This window comes from Protobothrops mucrosquamatus, unplaced genomic scaffold, assembly GCF_001527695.2.
Source record: "Protobothrops mucrosquamatus isolate PMUCROS unplaced genomic scaffold, P.Mucros_1.0 scaffold775, whole genome shotgun sequence".
In the NCBI taxonomy this organism is placed as follows: Eukaryota; Metazoa; Chordata; class Lepidosauria; order Squamata; family Viperidae; genus Protobothrops; species Protobothrops mucrosquamatus.
This window is the reverse complement of record NW_015387043.1, coordinates 110,685-131,544: the sequence shown is the minus strand read 5'-3', so window position 1 is coordinate 131,544 and position 20,860 is coordinate 110,685. Positions and strand designations below refer to the sequence as shown.

Sequence of the window (20,860 nt, the reverse complement as noted above, 5' to 3'; positions counted from 1 at the left end):
CAGACTTGTGAAAAGTGACTTTTTTTCTTGCATATCCTAGTTAATTTTAGCTTGTTTTACAAACTATGCTTAGCCATAAAAGAGATAGTTTAATACAATAGTGTGTCTGTATTGCTACTACTACCTCTATACTGTATTCAAAAGTATTGTGAACAAGATTGCTTTCTTAATCTAATCTGACTATTTAAGGAGTGATTGTATAAACCAAGGTCTTTCTTTCTCATCCTGTTTCCATCTAAAAGCAACATCACAATTTCTAACTGGCATGAAATGGTTGACACCCAGAAGGCACTGTGCTTGGGCAGACTGCTGTCCTTTGCTCTAAAATCTGCACCTCTGAAATAAAAAAAAATGATACAGCCAAACACTCATTTTTACTCTCATTATTTTTGGAAAATTATTCAATTTCACAAACTTTTAATTAGCTTAATTAAAGCAGTCTCTATATACAAATAGTAGCAAAAGGAACTCCTTAGGTCCTTACTTTATTCCAGAATACTCCCTTTTTTGAGTTGTTCATCATTGCACTCTGGGAATTACCTATAAATCTTCAAAATAAAAGTACATTGCCCCAAATCAGAGCCTATTAAATATAATAGCTTGATTTTCACAGACCGCAGCTAGGAGAAGCATGCAAATAAGGATGATCCAAACCTTCCATCCATGATCTCATCAATTGTTGGAGGACAGATGGGCCAGTTGGATAACCACCACAGTTTTGGTCTACAAGTATAACATATCCAATCAGTCTGCCCACCACCTACCGGTAATATTCCCAACATTTCTCTACATCCATTTAATTGCTGCTGATATAATTGAAATCAAGGTTGTAATAACGGAAAATGGAGAAAGAAATATCATGGGAAGCTCAGATGGACTGGCTGGATATGCTTTGGTTACATCAGGGATTGATTGCCCTGGTAGCAAAGAGAAGGTAGAGAAAGGAAAAGGGAGGATCAGGAGGACAACTGGACAAATGGGCTTCAAGAACCCACTACGACTAATTTTGTAAAATTGGATGTGACTCAAGACTAAGCCTCACTTTGCAACAGAAATTATAGTCCCAATTGTGACCCTAAGTTGAGGACTATCTCTACAAGCAGTAGGTCCTTGTCTCAAGTACCATAAGTCAGTGGTTCTCAACCTGTGGGTCGGGACCCCATTTGGGGTCGATCGACCATTTCACGGGGGTCGCCAAGCAAGGCTGTCCGCCATTTTTTTTGTCCGCCATTCTTTTTGTCCGCCATTTTTTCCCCTTTTCTGGCGGGTGCCTTACCTCCCTTGGGCTGGGCCAGCTGGTGGTCGGCCTGCTCCGTCTCTGCCGCTTGCCAGCTACACCTCGGCCGGCGCAGGGGGCAGAACCACGCATGCGCGGCGCTCCCGGGCAGGGAAAGTCCTCAACTTACGACCGGTTGGGTAGTCCTCGACTTACGACCGGTTTAGTCCTCGACTTACGACCGGTTTAGTCCTCGACTTATGACCGGTTGGGGTCGCGGCATTAAAAAGGTTGAGAACCACTGCCATAAGTGGACAAAGATATCAAAGGTGGATATGGAGAACCTTATCTTTCATGTAGATATCAAATCCTACTTTAATAGTGATCCAACCAGTACTATACATAACACCCAAAATGTAGTTTTATCATAGATATGTATAAAAGCACAGTTCTGTATAAAGGCATTATAGTATTTACAAATTTGTCTTTAGGATATCTGTAAATTGGTCAGGAAGTAGCTTTTGCCCATTTGTATCACTTTATGCTTCCAAATATGAAACCATAGTTACCATTGTCAATAGAATAGAAAAGAACAGAACAGAACAGAACAGAATAGAATAGAATAGAATAGAATAGAATAGAATAGAATAGAAGGGACCTTGGAGGTCTTCTAGTCCAGCCCCCTGCTCGAGCAGGGGAACCTATACCATTTCAGACAAGTGACTGTCTAGTGACTAGTCTCTTCTTAAAAATCTCCAGTGAGGGGGCGCCCACGATTTCTGAAGGCAAGTTTTAGTCTTTATAGAGTTCTTTGCTTTTCTGCTCAGAATTGTTATCAGCAAATTTGATCACCACAATATTTACCCATTCCAGAACTAGCAAAAAAAACCCACCAGTACTAAGATGATCCCCGTGGGCACCTCCATTGTGAGAATTACTGGTTACTTCTACAGTAATTACTGATTACTTCTTCAGCTGGAAATTTAGAAGAACTCTCTACAACTTCCTGGATTTGTTCTGGAATTTGTTATGTGGGACCTTCTCAAAAACCAACTCTCTTGAAAGTTTGAGGCTAAATTTGCAAGGGTAAAATGTTGCTTAGTGGGTATTGTAAACCCAACCTGTGTGGCTAACTGTGTGGTTCAGTATGTTGAGCAAACTTGGGCACGTGGATTAATGCTTAATCATGGTCAAATAAATCATGGGATAGCTTGACATATGACACAGACCAAGCATGTGTTTGCTGAATCTCAAAGAACTGATGCTGAGACAGGGTTTCCCAGACTAGTCCTTCTTTATGATTAACACTGTTATTGTAAATAGTGCTTCACCAATAGTTCACCTGAACCAGACATATAATTTTCTTTTCATAGATATATATAGATGGAGACGGAAATAGAGATGAATTGTATTTGCCGGTTTCCAGGCCTCTGTTCTAGAGACTTAATTGTATGGAGAAGTTACATTTGTAATGTAAAAAGATTTGAAACTTTACATTAAAAGAGGAATCTTGGGTAATACTATACAATCCTTGTGAGCATCAAATGCCTAAAACTATTTGTCCCAGTTTGTTTGGCTTCCTCCCTAAAAATATCAATTCAGGCAGAGATATTTTGTTCAAGCTCCTCAGCAAGACTTAGCGTCATTTAGTACAGGGCTTTTCAGTTGGTGGTACGCGTACCACTGGTGGTACGCTTACCATGGGTTGGAAAGCACTGTAAAAAAAGGTGTAAAAAAAGTGTAAAAGTATAGTGTGGGGATGAGCTGAAGCAGCAGCAACACAGCACAGGCCTGTGGGAGAGCCAGCTGGAGCCATGGTGTTGCCAGGGCTCTGCTGAGTGCCCAGGATCCGCATTAGGCTCCAGCTAACTGGTACTTCCGGAAGCTGCGCACAGCCTGGGAAAAGGAGTCAGTTGCAGCTACACCAAAGACAAAAGTAGGGGGGGATAGACATGCCCGCGGGGTGTTTATATTTGGCTCCAGGCCGCCCTGGAGACAGCGAGGGGCCGGCCCACCCCAGCTTGCAATCAAAGGGAAACCCTGAATCCAGTGGGCCAGAAGACAGCCCAGCCACCGCGCCCCTCCAGTTCCTTCTCCTTGCCCCCTGGGCACAGATGCAGTCGCCACTCCTTGCCATAGCTGGGGCAGGACTTGCAAGTACCTCCATCCTGCAAAGCAGTGCTCCCCCCCCCCCACCATGCCGGAAGCCCCGACTAAAGGCTGAGCACTTCAGCCTCACCTTGCCAAGGAAGGAGGCAGCGGCTGAGACTATGTCCGATTTGCAGCTTGTCAGCGGCGCTCAAAGGCTGCCCAACTTTACTCTGGAATTCCGGAGTTGGAAAGCGAAGGGGCAGTGCCGCATTTGCAGGTCTGGAGGTATCTGCGGGGGGGGGGGAAGCAGGGGGCTTTCAAGCAAGTACTGTCAGGCCTGCAAAAGCGGCGCTGCCCCTCCGCTTTCCAACTCTGGAATTCCAGAGAAAAGTTGGGCAGCCTTTGAGCGCTGCTGACAAGCTGCAGATGTGCTGTAGTCTCGGCCACCGCCCCCTTCCTTGGCAGGGTGAGGCTGGAGCGCTCGGCCTTTAGTCGGGGCTGCCGGCATGGTGGTGGGAGGGAGCACCGGGGGAGCGCCATTTTGCAGGGCGGAGGTACTTGCAAGTCCCGCCCCAGCTACAGCGAGGAGCGGCGACTGCGTCTGTGCCCAGGGGGGTGAGAAGGAACCAGAGGGGCAGGGTGGCTGGGCTGCCTTCTGGCCCACTGGATTCAGGGTTTTTCTTTGACTGGGGGCGTATGGCCTGACCCTGGCCGAAATGCAAATCCCTCTCTAAGCAGGGATTGGGAGGCTGAAGGCCTCTACCTTTGTGGCCATGCAGCTCTGAAATTGATGGGCTGCTCTGGGGAGGAGAATCAAAATAGGGCAAAACAAGCAAAGTCCACCATATTTTATTGATTGCAAAGTTTTCCTCGGGTTTTCCTATCCCTTCCTGGGCTATTAAAATCACATTGGCAAGGTCTGTACTGAACACTTGGCCGAAAACTACTCAACCAGATTTTAGCGTAATCCCTTGTGCAATCACAGGCCACATTCTGGAGGTAAGAGGATGTAGTAACAGGAGAGAGCTGCAAAATTGATTCGTTATTTATTCTTCTCTTTAGCAGCAATAACTACGTTCTTTGACCACTTTGCTAGCAACCTGTAGGCTGTGAACTTTCCTTTCCCCCTTGGGAAAAGAATTCAGGAGTGCTAGATTTATTTTTCCTGCTAATTACAGTATACCTTGTGGGTTTTTTAAGAGCTTATGAGAAAAAGATATGTCTGAAAATTAAAGGATGTATGGATTGAGTTGTGAGACAGGGAAGGGAAGTACATGGACTTATGCACTTCCAGTTGCTGACCGGTGTGCCACTAATATTCTGACTGGATACCTGCTTGCTCTCAGGGCCCAAAGATTATCTTCATTCTTCATTGGGCTGTATTGTGGATTAACTAATTTTTTTCTGGGTTCTGATTTTAAGGTGAATATCCTGAGCTATGGAGGCCTTTGATCTTCTTCTTAAATACATAATAATAAAATAATGAGAACTAAAGGCTCAAAGGGAAGGCAGATTAGAAAGAACAAGACCTTTGGGGGTCTTCAATTCCCTTCCTGTTAAGAGTTCCTTAATAAGGTTTGCTCTTCCTTCCTAACATCAATAAAGCTGGGGTTTTTTCAGAAAATATGTGAAGAGCTATAATTAATGATTTAACTATGTTTTCTTTTTGGCTGTGTTTTAATTTACATATAACCTATATTTAATTGAGGAGGGCTTGGAGAGGTAGAAGTGGCCAGTATGGAAGCTGCACCTTGCCCTCCAGATCTGTCTCCCCTGCAGATCTCTGGAGAGGAGGAGGGGTGGCAGGGGAGCTGTGTGAGGGAAGGCTGCCCCCAAAAGCCAGCATCCTTACCACGCACAATTGGAAATAGGAATCCCCTTTCGAGAAGAGCCAGCCTCTCTTGTGCAGGACCCGGGAGTGCAGCTCCCCTGCCACCTCCTCTTGCTCTCCAGAGATCTGTTAAGACAGAAGTTAGACTCAGAGGAAACTGCTTCCTGCAAACATCCTCCACCTCCTGCTTTGCTGGGAGGGGCCACCGGACAGGGAAACACCAACACTGTCTGGGATTGGGAAAAGAATGTCTCTTTAGTGTGCTATACACACACACACACACACACACATTTCAAGCTTGGAGACTTGTATCCACATCTGAGCTAGCAAATTGCCAATCATGCCTGGGCTTGGGGAGAAGGCCCTCTCCTTCCTCTGTGGATAAAAGTTCCCATACCTGGAATGCGGTGTGTGTGTGTGTGTGTGTGTGTGCACGCACTTGGCTGCTAGCAATTTGGGGAGATGAGTTTGTGGGGCACCGAGTTAGCCAGTGCGACTTGTTCCATTCCGACCCAGCTGTCTTGAGTCAGCTGCGTCCAGTGAGTGGCATCGAGTAGGCCACGCCCACCTGCTAGGCGACTGGTGGTACTCGAATACTGCCATATCATAAAAATGGTACAATCTCTGAAAATGTTGAAAAGCCCTGATTTAGTACACTGCTGTTTATTGCTTGGCTAACAGTCTGATGGGACGGGCTTAGTTCTTCTGGCATCAGAACTTCGTGACAATAAGATCAGTGTTTGTAGTTCAAGACTCACCTTCCTCATCTCTTCTTTCCATTTTCTAAAAAGTTTGTCTTCTTTCATCTAATAATTTTGTGACCATTCCCCATGCAGTCACCCCCTTGGATTTCCTGATACCGGGCAAATTCTCCCCTGACCTGATCTGCAATATACAATATTTGGGGACAGCTGTCAAAAGACTGAGGGAACAATAGCCACCCACTTGGCCTACTAAGGGCATTTCCAAGATTTCCACTTGGTGATATAGCATGTCTTTTTTTTTTTTTTTTACAATCTTTTACACTAACTACAAACTGATGGGGTTTTTTTTACTCTCAGCTGAAATACTATTTTTTTTCTCTTCAGCTGAGATTTTATTTTCATCTTTTATTCATCTGTCATTTTTTAATACATCTGTGGATTGCAAACTATATCTACAGGGCAATCTCACTTTCGTCGACGTCCTACTTCAACATTAGCCACAGGAGGGATCAAAAGGAGAACTAAGAACTCCGAGAACTAAGAGAAACTTCCTGACAGAACAATTAACCAGTGGGATGGCTTGCCTTCACAAGTTGTGGGTGCTCCACCACTAGAGGTTTTTAAGAACAGATTGGACAGCCATTTGTCCAGAATGGTATAGGGCAGGGCTTTTCAACCTTTTCACCCATTGTACCACTTTTAGGATATGGCAATATCCGAGTACCACCAGTCGCCTAGCAAGGTGTCAAAAACTTGATGACTCCCCCCAAAAAGGAAAAAAGTGATAAAGTACAGATAGTCTTCGACTTACAACAGTTTGCTTAGTGACTGTTCAAAGTTACAAATGGCACTGAAAAAAGTGCACCCCCAAGCCACAGCCGAGCAAGACACCTGCCTGCCCACCTGGCAGCGCTCTTCCTTCTGTCCGAGGTTTTCATTGTTGTGAGCATTTCTGTTGAGGATTGGCAGCGGGGGTGGGATGGGGGGTGTTTGGTTTTTATCCCCCCCCCCATCTGCTGGGTGGTTGCAGCAGGTTTTGGTCACTTCACATGACCCTGGGACACTATGACCATCATAAATATGAATCAGTTGCCAAGCATCCGAATGTAAATCACAAGACCCTGGAGATGCTGCAACATTCCAGCTGATCAGCGCTTCTTCTGGGCTCAGCAGAAGCGCCAGGATCAGTGCTGCTTTCCAGCTGATTGGTGCTTCTTCGGGGCTCAGCTAAAGCACCAGGATCAGCGCCGAGCTCCAGCTGGAGCCTGGCGCTGATCCTGGCACTTCCGCTGAGCCCTGACAGCCCTGCAGCTCCAGCCATCTCTCACTCAGGCTTGTGCGGTGCTGCCATCGGTTCAGCTCATTCCCCTCCCCCGCTACTTTTTCTGGGATGGTCGCGTACCACCTGCCAGGTGCCAATGTACCACAGGTGGTACCCGTACCACTGGTTGAAAAGCCCTGGCTAGGGCAGGGGTAGGCAACCTTGGCTCTTTTATGACTCGTGGACTTCAACTCCCAGAATTCCTGAGCCAGCTTGGCTGGCTCAGGAATTCTGGGAGTTGAAGTCCACGAGTCATAAAAGAGCCAAGGTTGCCTACCCCTGGTTATAGAGCCTTGGGTAGGAGGTTGGAGTAGAAGACCTCCAAGGTCCCTTCCAATTCTGTTATTCAAGCCTAATCATTCCCCGATCGCTCTCTCGGCAAAAAGACAGCGGCTTCAACCGCTGCTATTGAGCATGCGCTGCTAAACGGAGCATGCTCACTTTGTCCCAGGAACGGAGGTCGAACAAGGAACAGCGGTGGTTGCGGAAAGAGACATGGAAGGTGGGAAAAGCCGCTGCAACTGGAGGGGGCTTCCCTTTACCTTGACTCTGGGCTTCATCCTCGCGTTAGCCCCGCCGATCGCCCACAGCCGGAGTCTCCGCTTCGTGACTTTGGTGAGCAGCCAAGAAACCGGGCGGGAGGGGGCTCAGTGTGGAGGCGCCCGCGGGCAATCGTTTGGCTCAGGTGACACGTCCCAAGGGTTTTTAAGGAAAAGGGGGAAGGAGACGAATCTGTGGGCTGCCAAGAAGTTCACCGTGGATCCATTTTAAAAGCCTGCCGCTTTGCAATCCGGCCTTGACCAGCCGCTTTTGTGGCATCGGGACCCTGCATTGGGTTGCGCCCTGCCTTTTCCTTGCAGGTTGCTGGTCTGAGTGGAGGTGAAATCTTCGCGTGTTGTTGCCATCCAAACGTTGCCATGCTCCGCATTTTGCTTGTTGCGGGAACGTTGGAAGGGAAGAACCCAGGGATGATTGACAGGGCTTAAGCGCGGATTCGTGGCGGGAGAGGCTAGTCGCCCGGTACGGCTATCCCGGCTAGTAACAGCAATTTTTCCACCCCCACACACCCCGCGCGCATTTGAAGCTAAATAACATTTTCCCCAAACCTAAATTAGAACTGACACAAGCATGTTGAATGGGCTACGCAGAATACATATATTTCTGATTTCCTCCAGTTGTATCGGCATGGAGATCGCTCTCCGGTGAAGACATATCCCCGAGATCCCTATCAGGAAAGCGCCTGGCCCCAAGGATTTGGACAGCTGTCTCAGGTGGGACTCCCAAAATAAATTGCCAGTGGGACTTTAAAAAGCAAAGGGAACTACTATTTTATTTTTTTTTGAAACGAGGAATGAACAACCAACTGCTCTGTCAACAAGTGTCCCGCAGGCACTTGTAGCAACAGTTTGACATTTCCTATTTTGTTCTTATTTTCCCCTCTCCCTTCTGGAGTGCTTTTTTATACAACGTTCCTACTTTCTTTGCTGTCCGAAGAAGCAGTAGTATTACTCAAAATCCAAGGAGATTATCAGTTGTTAGAATTAACTAATAAGTTTATTATATTGTAAGAACCTAAAATTTTTAAAAAAGGAAAGAGGACAGAAAACAGATCTTTGAGGGGTTGTTCTCTCCATTTCAGTAAGTTGTTTTGTTCAGATTTCCTCCACTGAAAACATCTGAGCTGTAAAGCATTCTTTTTACTCTGTGCTGTTTTGTAAAATAGCAGTTAAGGCCTGCTTAACTGTTAATTTGTCCCCATTGATATGAATAGGAAGGGATGCGGCAACAGTGGGACCTGGGCCGAGCTCTTCGTAGGCGTTACTATGAATTCCTGAATGCTTCATACAATAGGCAAGAGGTTGGTGCATTCCTGTATGATTAGCAGTAACAGTACACCTTATTCTTCTTGCTCCTTTCATACATTTTGCATAATATTGCTTTACCCTGAAAGAGAAGAGGTATGTATAGTAATTTTATTTCCTAGTTTAATCTGTTGCATAATGATACATTATATTGGAGAAAGACATTGAATGATGTCCCACAAGGAAGAGGGCTAAATCAATATTCATATAAATGTCTTGAGAAAGAGATGGAGGTAAAACGTATTGGTTACAGGTGATACAATATTGGATAGGATAGTTAATACTCTACAACTTGGCAACGTTAAGACTTTAACTCCCAGAATTGTGGACTTTAACTCACAGAATTCCCCAGCCAGTATGAAGTCCACATATCTTAAAGTTGCCAAGATTGGAAACCCTTACCGTAGAGGACAAAAATAAAATTCAAAATAATCTGAACAATCTAAAGAAATGAGCTGAAAAGACAAGTATATAGTTCTTTACTTATGAAACAGAAATGAAACGATCACATTTAGTGTGGAAGATATCTAGCTTTGGTACTAATGTTTGTGGAAAAAAAGTTTGGAAAAGTAGATGATTGGAAACTGAGTTTAATCTAGCAGTGGGAATATGGGTGCAAAAATTGGAAACCCACTATAGGTTTCATCAATATGACATAATGTCCAATTACATGACCCAATCATTCCACATTATTCTGTGATCCTACCTTGAATCCTGTTTCAGGCATCACTTTATAAAGGAATTAATGAGATCAGAACAGGTTCAGTGAAGACCAGTGAGGATGATTAGAATTAGAAACCAAGTCCTGGGAAAAAAGATTAAAGTGGGCATTTGCCTTAAGAAAAGATGGCTGAAAGGAGATACAGCATTCTTTAGATAACTGAAGGAATATCACACAGAAGGTGGTTAAGATGTGTTCTCTCTCATCCTAATGTGCAAGACACAGAGTAACTGACTGAATTTTTAGGAAAGCAGGTTCCGATTGAATGTTTAAAAACACTTTTTAACAATGACAATGCATCTATTACTCAGAGCTCTCTTTCATTAGTTGTGTTAGGCAGATCACAGATGGTCATCTGTTGGAATGCTTTAATTAAGATTCTTGCACTGAGCAGGGGATTGCATTCAAAGGAGTCAGTGTCCCTTTCTAATTCCACAACCATTACCCAATTATTTATTCAGTATAGTTTATTCAGTATAGTTCAGAAATATTTAATTTAGATTGCATGGACCATCAAAGAGTAATTCCCTTTTTAAAGAACTGTCTTGACACATCTATTTACTTATAGCACAATGTGTTCTGGTCAAGAACAACGTTGTTTTGTAGGATTAATTCACAAATATGTGGACATGCCTGAAGAAAAAGCCAATTCCTATTTCTATGGACAGCTCATTTCCCATAAGTTTACAATTCAGGGAAATCCATAGACTATAGAAGTGGAGAACCTAATTAAGTGACCATCCGTGTTTCTGAAAGACAGCTCTGGGGGTATTTTTTTTTAGGCATTACATGTGCATCAAAGTGTCTTGATTGGTCTGTGAAATTGGAAGCTGATCCAGATCAAAACCACAATTGTTCCTAAAAATCTTTTTCCTGAGATGCATAGCTTGGACTCCTCAATTAAGTTTGTTGGCATTATTCTATCTAGCTTTATTATTTTCTGCTGCACTCAGTGGCTGTACTTTAACAGCCTTACAAATTCTTTGCTTTCCACGATCACTAGAAGACGTAGAAAACCAGATCATCACCATTTAACAGCCCTGAAAGAAATTTCTTGTTTCCTTCTTTTCTTCTCCCCAATAATCCTTTTCAGAATTATGCTCTAGCAGGAGCTTAACCATCTGAAGCAGCATTACTTGAAAGAAATGGGAAGCTTCATAACTTTTCCCTCTCCCAATCTTGTTGCTCTAGATCAGGGGTAGTCAACCTTTGCTCTTTTATGACTCGTGGACTTCAACTCCCAGAATTCCTGAGCCAGCTAAGCTGGCTCAGGAATTCTGGGAATTGAAGTCCACGAGTCATAAAAGAGCCAAGGTTGACTACCCCTGCTCTAGATTATAGCAAATTCTTATGCAAGGTCACTGGGAAAAGGTACTCACATCTATAACAGCACTCTTGAGTGCACGATGAATAACGGAGGGATAGATTGAACACTTGTGGTGCTGCACTTTGAACCACAGCTCTTGCATCGAAATAGTTGCCAGCTCAAGATTTGCGATCTTGATTAAAATAGACCTCCTACGCTTGTTCTTAGATAGCCTGAGTACAGTAATGACGGTGGCACTAAGGTAATTCGCTTCCATTTGCCTTTTTTCTCTGGCAGATCTTTGTTCGCAGTACAGATTTTGATCGGACCTTGATGAGTGCCGAGGCAAATCTGGCAGGCCTATATCCTCCAGATGAGCAACAAGTGTTTAATCCCAATATTTCTTGGCAGCCTATCCCTGTACACACTGTACCTGACAACATGGAGAAGGTGGGTCACTTTAACACGTCAGTGTTGGAAGATTAGATCTGTTTCTGCCAAAATATCTCTCGTCAGTACTTTTTTTTCCCTACTACCTTGAGCTCCACTCTTCTGCCTTTTTGCTTTAATTCCCAGTTATTATGGGAGAGCTGCGAGGTGCAGTGGAATCTGATGTTCACAAAAGCTTATGCCTTATTAATAAAACCTTGTCAGTCTTAAAAGGGGCTACGAGACTCTTTCTGATTTTTAACTGCCAGCGATTTCTTAGCCAAAACAAATTGCTTAAGATATGTAGCTCCTAGAGAAGCAGATTGTCATGAAATTAGTGATTATAAAGAGGCAATTGTACTCAAATTACCAGTTTTTAATCTAATATCAATGTTGCCTCTTTCCAGCTCTTGCGGTTTCCATTATCTCCCTGTCCCCGTTATGAACAGCTGCAAAATGAGACCAGGCAGATGCCAGAGTATATAAATATGACCCTCCAGAATATGGTATATTGCTTTCTATGTATTTGTATACATCATGTGATATTTTGTTTTCTTTATATAATTATTGGGGTCATGGAAAGATAGAAAATATATATATATTTTTTTACTTCTACAGCAATTCTTGAAAATGGTAGCAAACATGACAGGAATTCAGGATGTTTCCCTTGAATCTGTCTGGAGTGTGCACGATGCACTCTTCTGTGAGGTACGTTTTGTGTTTATAAGTTAATCATTTGCTTTCAGTGCTTTTTAAAATTATTGCCTTGGTAGTGTTTGAAATTACCTATGCTCTTACTCAAGAGCTACTTAAATTAGATATCACAGATTGGTGGAAAATGTCCAGGACATGATTGTGCTGTTCAGAAGTACTTCTGTTATTACTCAAATTCTAATTATGGTATACCGTGCATACAATAACTGTATTATAAGAAAGGCTTTTGATATATGACTTGGTTACTGAAAGTGAGTGCATCTTCTCTTTGAAGAGTACGTCTGCATGAGTGTATTTGTTATTGATCCCTCTTCAGACAATCTACTCTGAAAAGTTAAGAGACCCTCCGGTATTGGTGGTGCAACCAAAAATACACAATACTACCTTCCCTTTTTCTGAACAGCAGCTTCTGTTCTATCAGAAAACCTGCAAACTGATTACAGAAAGAAGCCAGAAGTATATATAAGTACATTGTTCCAAACCTCTAGCATGCCTTTCGCTACCTGATAAAAACTCTGGTGTGGTTTTTAATACCATCTATAAAAGATAAAATGCTGTGATGACTGAAGGTCAGAATGAAAAAGGCTTCTCTGTCCAAATCGTATTCCTGTAAAACCTCTGTATGTTCTTCTTCCATAAAAGAGAATTATTTCCTTTCATTTAGGCTTTGCTGTTGCAATATAGATAAACTCTGTTCTCCATATTCTTACTGACAGGTATAATGTCTAATATTAGTGTCTGTAGTTAACGTAGAAAGAGGACTCACTCACTTACACACAGACCCTGATCTGTGCAACAGAAAAAAAAAATCCTCATGCAAACGTACTTCGGATTATATCAGATTAGGGGACATCTTAGTCACATAGCTTTACAAACCACCAGATATGATTTTTGATTTCATGGAGCCGGTAATATGGAAAAGATCCAAATTCTAATCGATGATCTTAACAGTGATAACGATAAGTGGAAATATTACTCCATAAATTAGAGTGATAAATTGATGAAAATCTAGGTTGAATCTGATACTTGATTTTAAATTGACAGGTTCCTTTAACATGACTAATAGAAATGAAGTTAGTCTGCATTTAATATTTGTCAGCAGTAATATTGTATCATATCACACTTTCATCTTAAACCCAATTCCATATTCTCAACGTCCCCCTGCTGCTTCTTTTTACAGAATAATTTGAGGGAAGCCAATTGAAACATTTTACAGGTAGTCCTCAAGTTACGAATGTATTGGAGCCTGCCCATTCCATTCATAACTCGAGGATTCGTAGGAATCTCATACCTTGAACGCAATTCACTCCCAGCTTTTGCCCATGCATTCGCTAATTTAATGCATGGGCAAATGTGCGGCTCGTTAAGTGAATATGAGATATCTCAGGGCTGGGAAGGCTATGAGGGACCTAGTGATGGAACTGGCCACCAGCTTCAGACCACCCAAGCCCCCCGAGATACTTCATGCTCTCTCCTCTGGGATCCCCACAATTTCTCCCCCGCCCAATCCTGGCACACCAGGTCACTTACCTTGTGAAGCCTTTCTGTTTCTTTCTTTGCTTCCGGCAAGAGCAGAGGAAGGCCTCCAGAGGCCCGCTAAAGCCTCCCCCAGCCTCCTTCTGGGCAGCTGCGGCCTGGAAAAGGCCTCAGGTGCGCGGATCAGGCCTCTGGATGCCCACTGAAGCCTCCCCCAGCCTCCTTTCTGGGCGGCGGCCTCTGGAGGCACACGGAAGCCTCTCCTGGCTTCTGTTCCATTCTGTTGCAGAGAACAGAGGCCTAAACTACCGTGAGATCACGCAAGATCAGTAGCGTGAGCTCTCGCACCACTGATCTTGCATGATCTTGCATTACTTTAGGCCTCCATTCTCTGCGAACTCATCAAAGGCCTGGAGCAGCCAAGAAAGTGAAGGATCTCTCGATCTTTGCAAGGTATCCATAGGCCTAGTGCCTAGGGAGACGCAGGGCAGGGGGGGGGGGAAGAGGGAGGGAATAGCCAGGGTGAATGTTGCAGTGCCACTGCAGTCATTCGTAAGGGTGAAAAACTGCCATGGTGTGGCAAGATTCGTAACTTTGGGACTTTTTCATAAACATTAGGGGGCGCTTATTGCGTAACTTCAAATGTTCGCTAAGGGAATGCTCATAACTCAGGGATTACCTGTACTTCAGTGACTTTTCAGTAGTACCTGTGACCCTACACACGCGTACACTGCTATAGAAAATATATAATCACACACACACACACATTTATATCTGAAAATATATCTAAAAATATGTAATCTGACCTAGAACTAAGGAGAAATTTTCTGACAGTTAGAACAATTAGTCAGTGGAACAGTCTGCCTCCAGAAGCTGTGAATGCTCCAACACTGGAAGTTTTTAAGAAGAGACTGGATAGCCATTTGTCTGAAATGTATAGGGTTTCCTATACATGTATAGGGGATTGGACTAGATGACCTCCAAGGTCCCTTCCAATTTTATTGTTGTTGTTGTTGTTGTTATTTCAAATGATGTTAAGCCCTGTTAAATTCTTAAAATGGCTACAAAAATAGTTTTCCTGCTGAAAAAAATAGGACTTATTTGTCAAATTTAAAATTTTCATAGTCAATATGAAATAAACTTTTCCGACTTGAAAGTCTATAACCCTATGTACAAATATTAAATCATTTGGATATTGGGGCTATTATTAATATTTTGATGAAAAATTGGCTACTGTTTAATAATTACTGAATTATGTTGGGTTTGTACATTATTCTTCTCCTTCACCACTCCAGAATTGTATTAAGCTGACATAGCTCTGTGATTTTAGGAATATTTACATTCATTCTCCAAAGGGCAACCAACCTTTTTCTTGTGGTGTCTTTCTAGAAAATGCACAAAATGCATCTTCCAGCATGGGTAACTCCTGTGGTGATGGCCAAACTGAAGGAGTTAAAAGATTTCAGTTTTAATGTCCTTTTTGGCATCCATAGACAAGTGGAGAAAGCTCGTCTGCAGGGTGGTAAGTAAAGAATAAATATTTATTCAAGTAATGCCTGGGGAGTGTCTAAAAGAGATTATGATCGAGGGTTGTTGTTTTTTCTTACTATAGGAGTTCTTTTGTCTCAAATAAGGAAGAATCTTACCTTAGCTACAAAAGACTCAGCACCCCACCACCTTAAAATGCTTATGTACTCAGCGGTAAGTTTGGTGTGTTGAGTCAGCTACCTAGTTTCCTGATCTTACCCTCTCTCGTCATTGCAAAAAACCAGATCCAGAGACTGTCAGCATCTCCCCTTCTGTAATACACTACGAAATACTCTTTGTTGTAAGGACAAATGCTAACTATTAATTACATTCTAGAATCCCTTTTGTTTTCATCCCACTGTAGTTCAAGAAATTCTTCATTTAAAATATGTGTTTTAGATTGTCTTCTGTGTACACTAAGGGGAAGATTCACGTACTTCTTTCCTCAGCACGACACCACTCTTGCGGCACTGCAGACAGCTCTGAATGTTTACAACGGGAAGCAACCGCCATATGCTTCATGTCATATATTTGAACTGTACCAAGAAGACGACGGGTGAGGGCTTTGCTCGGGATATCAAAGGGATATAAGTACTCAAAGTCAGCTGCGTGCTGGACTTTAACTTCAGAATATACTCAGAAAAGACAAATGAGTTTAAAAAAGAATTACAATCTTCAGAGCAATCCATAGAGTAGTTATCTTTTCCAATCTGTTGAAAACAATTATCACGTTCCACCGGTGCTTAATGAACTTTGATGTGGATATGAAATAATAGCCATAAATATATGCAAGTGCTTTGATACAGCTGTGGACACAATATTTAATAATGAACTATTCCCACTTGACATGATAGCCTGTGATCTGATACAAAAATATACCAGAGAAATAGCTAAGTTGCATAAAGACAGTGCTCTTGTTTCCAAACAGGGGCATGGTCTAACACAGTGATGGCGAACCTTTTAGAGACCGAGTGCCCAAACTGCAACTCAAAACCCACTTATGCATCTTCGAGTGCCGGGTGGGTGTGGCCCACTGGCTGGGTGTAGCCAATTGGGTGGGCAGGGCCAATTGGGTGGGCGTGGCTGCGGTGGTAACGGCAGACTGGGTGGGACTAAAACGTTCAGTCAATCAATTCCAACTTTGCAAGATCTTTTTTTTTCCCGCGACAAGTTGAAATTGACTGATTGAACCTTTTTTTTTTGCACACGGCGGCGGTGGCCTAAAGCAAAAAGGTTTTATAAAACCCAGCTGAAGGCCTAGGACTGGGGCGACGGCACGTGTGCCCACAGAGAGGGCTCTGAGTGCCGCCTCTGGCACCCGTGCCATAGGTTCGCCACCACTGGTCTAACATTTTTAGATTTCTAGTATTACAAAAGAGGTTAAAAGGCTGGATAGAAGGTGCATGCTTCAGTGTTTAGTTCCCATAGAAAATGTCATATAAAGCAGCTGATGGACCATTAATACCCATTTCTGTCATATGTCTTGCTTCCAGTAAGTTTACAGTGGAGATGTTCTTTCGGAATGAGAGTCAGAAGGAGCCTTATGAATTGCAGCTTCCCGACTGTAAACAGCGCTGCCCCCTGCCTCAATTCCTGCAACTTACAGAGCCAGTTATTTCACAGGACTGGAAACAGGAATGTCAGATAATAAGCACAATGAACGACACAGGTGAGTGAGGCTGGGTGAATCTGAAGGAAGAGTCATGTAAGATTAAACCATTATAATCAGGATGGTTTTTTGTTTCATTCTTTTGCAGAATTTGTTATGATTTTGGCTGTCTGTGGATCTCTCCTGTTCTTAATGACCATTCTGCTCCTGACAGTACTCTTCCGTGTGAAGTCCAAGCCTCCTGGCTACAGCCATCTTTCCAGTGAAGGGGAGGAACAGCCTTGACGATTGCTTCAGCCCCTCCTGAGGCAGCAAGAGGAAATAGAGCTGATCTCAGGGACAAATGGGGCCTCATTCAATGACTAAACATCTTCCTGACCGATTTTGATCATGCTTTTGAAGCAGAAGGGTTGACAATGGAGATGTTGCAACTAGCAGATGCATTCTACCTACCACAGCATAATGCAAAGTTAATTGCTAGGGGTAAAATGCCAACATGGTCTTAAGATTGCTATTTCTCAGCGTGTGATCAGTTTAACAAGAAGGTTATGTTTTTCTTTCTCTAAACTCAATATCCTGTCTTGTTTAAAAATGGCACAAAAAGTGGCTCTCTGCTCCTTAAAAAACCTTCAGTCTAGTAGCTGCCACTTGTAACTGTCTTTTACACTGTGACAGTGGCATGATGCTTAAACCAGCAATAACCAATTGCTTCCACCAAGTCAGAAATTCAGAACAAAATGGTGGTTTCTATTGTACAAAACAGCCATAGGAAGAAATCTTAAATTCACTCAACAGAAATTGCCATAATTGGATCCACTGGTTTCGTGGAGAAAGGTTTTTCCATGGACCGAAGAGTGCGTGGTTTTGTGTGCTGCCTGCATCCCACAGATGGGGCTTTGCTTGTTTGTGCGGCCCAGTTGTTGGCATGCCGTGGCCCGGTACCGGTCCACAGACCAGGGTTTGGGGACCCCTGCTGTAAGTGCTTTACTCTTAGTCTTTAGATACTCAAGAGATAGAACAAGTGGCATTAGATTCCTCCCTGCCCTCTAACAGGAAAGGGATTGATCAAATATATGCATTCAAGCCATTATTTACATACCTGTGATACATCATGCACAGTACTCTGGACAAGAAGAATGTTAAAAGAACACGTGCTTTAAGAACACACTTTCAAAGGTCTTAATTCAAATCTCTGTGGTAGAAATATTGATGTCTCTGGTTTTACATTCCTAAACTTCATTTTGAAACATGCTGCTGAAGTTGAAGACAAGATAACTTTTAACTGAGCAGGTTCTACTGTTATGTAAGATACAGGGTCCTATACATTTGGGAGATCAGCAGCTCCCAAATCTTCCCTTGCGTGCATTCCAATCCACTGATGCTGGTGCCAGGCATTTTCTCTTGGCTCTTGCTTAAACCCTTTTAACTTTGGGCCCAGTTTTTTCCTTTGGCCTTCACTGATTGTGCGTCACCTCAGATTGTATATTCCTACTTGACACAATGCAGGGCAGCACAGATGTCTTTCTTATTCCTCTCCATGAAGAGAAAAATGTACTACCTCATCAAAAATATTATATATGGCATATAAAAATCACAAGGCTATCATTTCAAAGATTCGCTTACAAGATATAGCCAATTTCTTACTGTAAACAAAATATTAGTTCACATTTCAGAGAACAGTGCTTTCCTTTAGATCTGAATTCTATATGACCCGAAGTGCTCCTGAAGATGTGCAATGTGATTCCTTCGTCCTTGAACAGTGGCGTCTGAAGATAAGAACCCATAGTATAATTGCCACATAGGCCAGAAACCAAGCACTTTTTAAATTACCCCCCTCTCAAATACAAAACGAAAACCCCACACTCTAAAATTATTGCTCCAAGTTTTCTAACAAGTTCCATAAAAATTCTCTTTTTTATATTTCCCTGCAGGGCAAATTTCTACCATATGGATGCTTTTTTTATATCTTCAACTGGAACGCAGCCCGTCAATTTGTTTGCAATATCAGGACTAAATGCTAAGTACAGTTCCCCCACCCTTAAAGAAATCCATTCTCTTTTCCCTTAAAATAGACTTCTTAAAAAGAGCAATACTGGTTACTTACTGTAATCAAATACATCTAAGTATACAAAAACGCCAGGAGATATAAAGTAAAAAATGTAATTGTGTGTTTTGCATTTCCTGGGCTGAAACAGTAGCAATCCTACTCTGAGGAGATACTAAAAGTCCAGCTTGGTCATTACAAAACATTTCACACATTACATTTCCTCTAAAGCCACTGCATTAGTATCCTGTTACTAAAGAATACACAAGACAATTGCCAAAAAAAATACCCAATTCCATTTGAAGTTGTCTTATTTTTCTATTGAAACTGTATGATTATGCCTCCTGCAGGGCAGGATGGAAGATAGAGCCAAGAGAAACTCAGATAAATCACTTCCAGAAATGAATCAAGTCAATTTATATGCTAATTTCTTGCAAGCTAAGTTGTAAATAAAATGGGAAATAATTTGCTTTGGTACAAAATGAGGAAAACGACTTATTTCTTGAGACTAAATGTTGCTGTAATTCACTCGATCACTTTCTTAATGTTTTCATTAAAAAATAAGATTGGACTGAATTTTTGCTCCTTTTTTTGTGTTGTTCTCTTTTTGCACATTTCTAACAGCTGGACCACAAAAAAGATATAACCATGGCAACTTTTTGTATTAAAATCAATTATAGTTAGGGAATCTGACATGGGACCAACTTTCCAATAAATAATCCAGTCTTGATTTTTTTATGTATTAAAGTGGGAGTGCTCTTACTCTCTATTGCCCTAGAGACAGGGCCAGAACACTAGGTTATACTACAAGCATGGCGGCTCCTGTTAGACATCAAGAGCTTCCTGATTGTACATGTCATTAACCAGTGGAACAGACTGCCACATGATATTAGTTCTCTGAGGCTAGATGGTAAACTGTTAGAGATGTTCTAGTGCAGGGCTTTTCAACCGGTGGTACGCGTACCACCTGTGGTACATTGGCACCTGGCAGGTGGTACGCGACCATCCTAGAAAAGTAGCGGGGGAGGGGAATGAGGTGAACCGGCGCAGCACCGCACAAGCCTGAGTGAGAGACGGCTGGAGCTGCAGGGCTGTCAGGGCTCAGCGCCGCTTTCCAGCTGATCAGCGCTCAGTGCCAGGATCAGCGCCAGGCTCCAGCTGGAGCTCGGCGTTGATCCTGGCACTTCCGCTGAGCCCTGGCAGCCCCGAAGAAGCACTGATCAGCTGGAAAGCGGCACTGATCCCGGCGCGTCTGCTGAGCCCAGAAGCGCCAATCAGCTGGAAACACGTGCGCAGGTCTGGGAGAGGTGAGCTGAGCCAAGCCACGCAGAGGCAATGATGAGGGAGGGGAAGCCTTTACCCACCACTGCTTGCCTGTTGCTACCTCTTCCCGGAGCCCCTGGCAGTTTAAAAAAAAAAGCAGGGGAAGGAGGGAGGGAAGAAGAAAGGAAGGAAGGAAAGTCAGGGAAGGAGGGAGGGAACTTGGATATAAAAGGGGGGGAGAGAAATTTGTTAAATGAGCGTTGCCCCATTTTACGACTTTTCTCGCCACAGTTGTTAAGCGAATCACTGCAGTTGTTATACATTAGTAACATGGTTGTTAAGTGAATCTGGTTTCCCCACTAACTTTGTCAGAAGGTTGCAAAAGGGGATCACATGACCCTGGAACAATGTGACCATCATAAATATGAATCGGTTGCCAAGCATGCGAATGTAAATCACGTGACCCTGGAGATGCTGCAACGGTCATTAAGTGTGAAAAATGGTCATAAGTCACTTTTTTCAGTGCCGTTGTAACTTTGAACAGTCACTAAGCAAACTGTTGTTAAGTCAAGGACTACCTGTACTTTAATCACTTTTTTCCTGGTTTTTTTGGTCATCAAGTTTTTTGACACCTTGCTAGGTGACTGGTGGTACTCGAATGTTGCCATATTCTAAAAGTGGTACAATCGGTGAAAAGGTTGAAAAGCCCTGCTCTAGTGGATCCTGCAATAAGGGAGTTGTATTAG

At 43.0% G+C, this 20,860-nt stretch overlaps 1 protein-coding gene across 1 annotated transcript; it reads left to right on the top strand.

The window, feature by feature from the left end:
* Positions 1-7,618: 7,618 nt before the first annotated feature.
* ACP2 (acid phosphatase 2, lysosomal) lies at positions 7,619-17,366 on the top strand. The gene is made up of 11 exons (XM_015818652.1): positions 7,619-7,778; positions 8,339-8,434; positions 8,935-9,021; positions 11,350-11,502; positions 11,889-11,987; positions 12,100-12,189; positions 15,061-15,193; positions 15,284-15,372; positions 15,648-15,754; positions 16,692-16,867; positions 16,956-17,366. Exons 1-11 carry the CDS (start codon positions 7,659-7,661, stop codon positions 17,090-17,092), a joined length of 1,287 nt encoding a protein of 428 aa, XP_015674138.1. The 5' UTR covers positions 7,619-7,658; the 3' UTR covers positions 17,093-17,366.
* The last annotated feature ends 3,494 nt before the right edge of the window (positions 17,367-20,860 follow it).

Coding starts and splice junctions, on each gene's coding strand:
- ACP2 (XM_015818652.1), top strand. CDS start 7,659: ATGGAAGGTGGGAAAAGCCGCTGCAACTGGAGGGGGCTTCCCTTTACC. Junction 8,435..8,934: donor GATTTGGACAGCTGTCTCAG/GTGGGACTCCCA, acceptor TGATATGAATAG/GAAGGGATGCGGCAACAGTG. Junction 15,194..15,283: donor GAAAGCTCGTCTGCAGGGTG/GTAAGTAAAGAA, acceptor TTCTTACTATAG/GAGTTCTTTTGTCTCAAATA.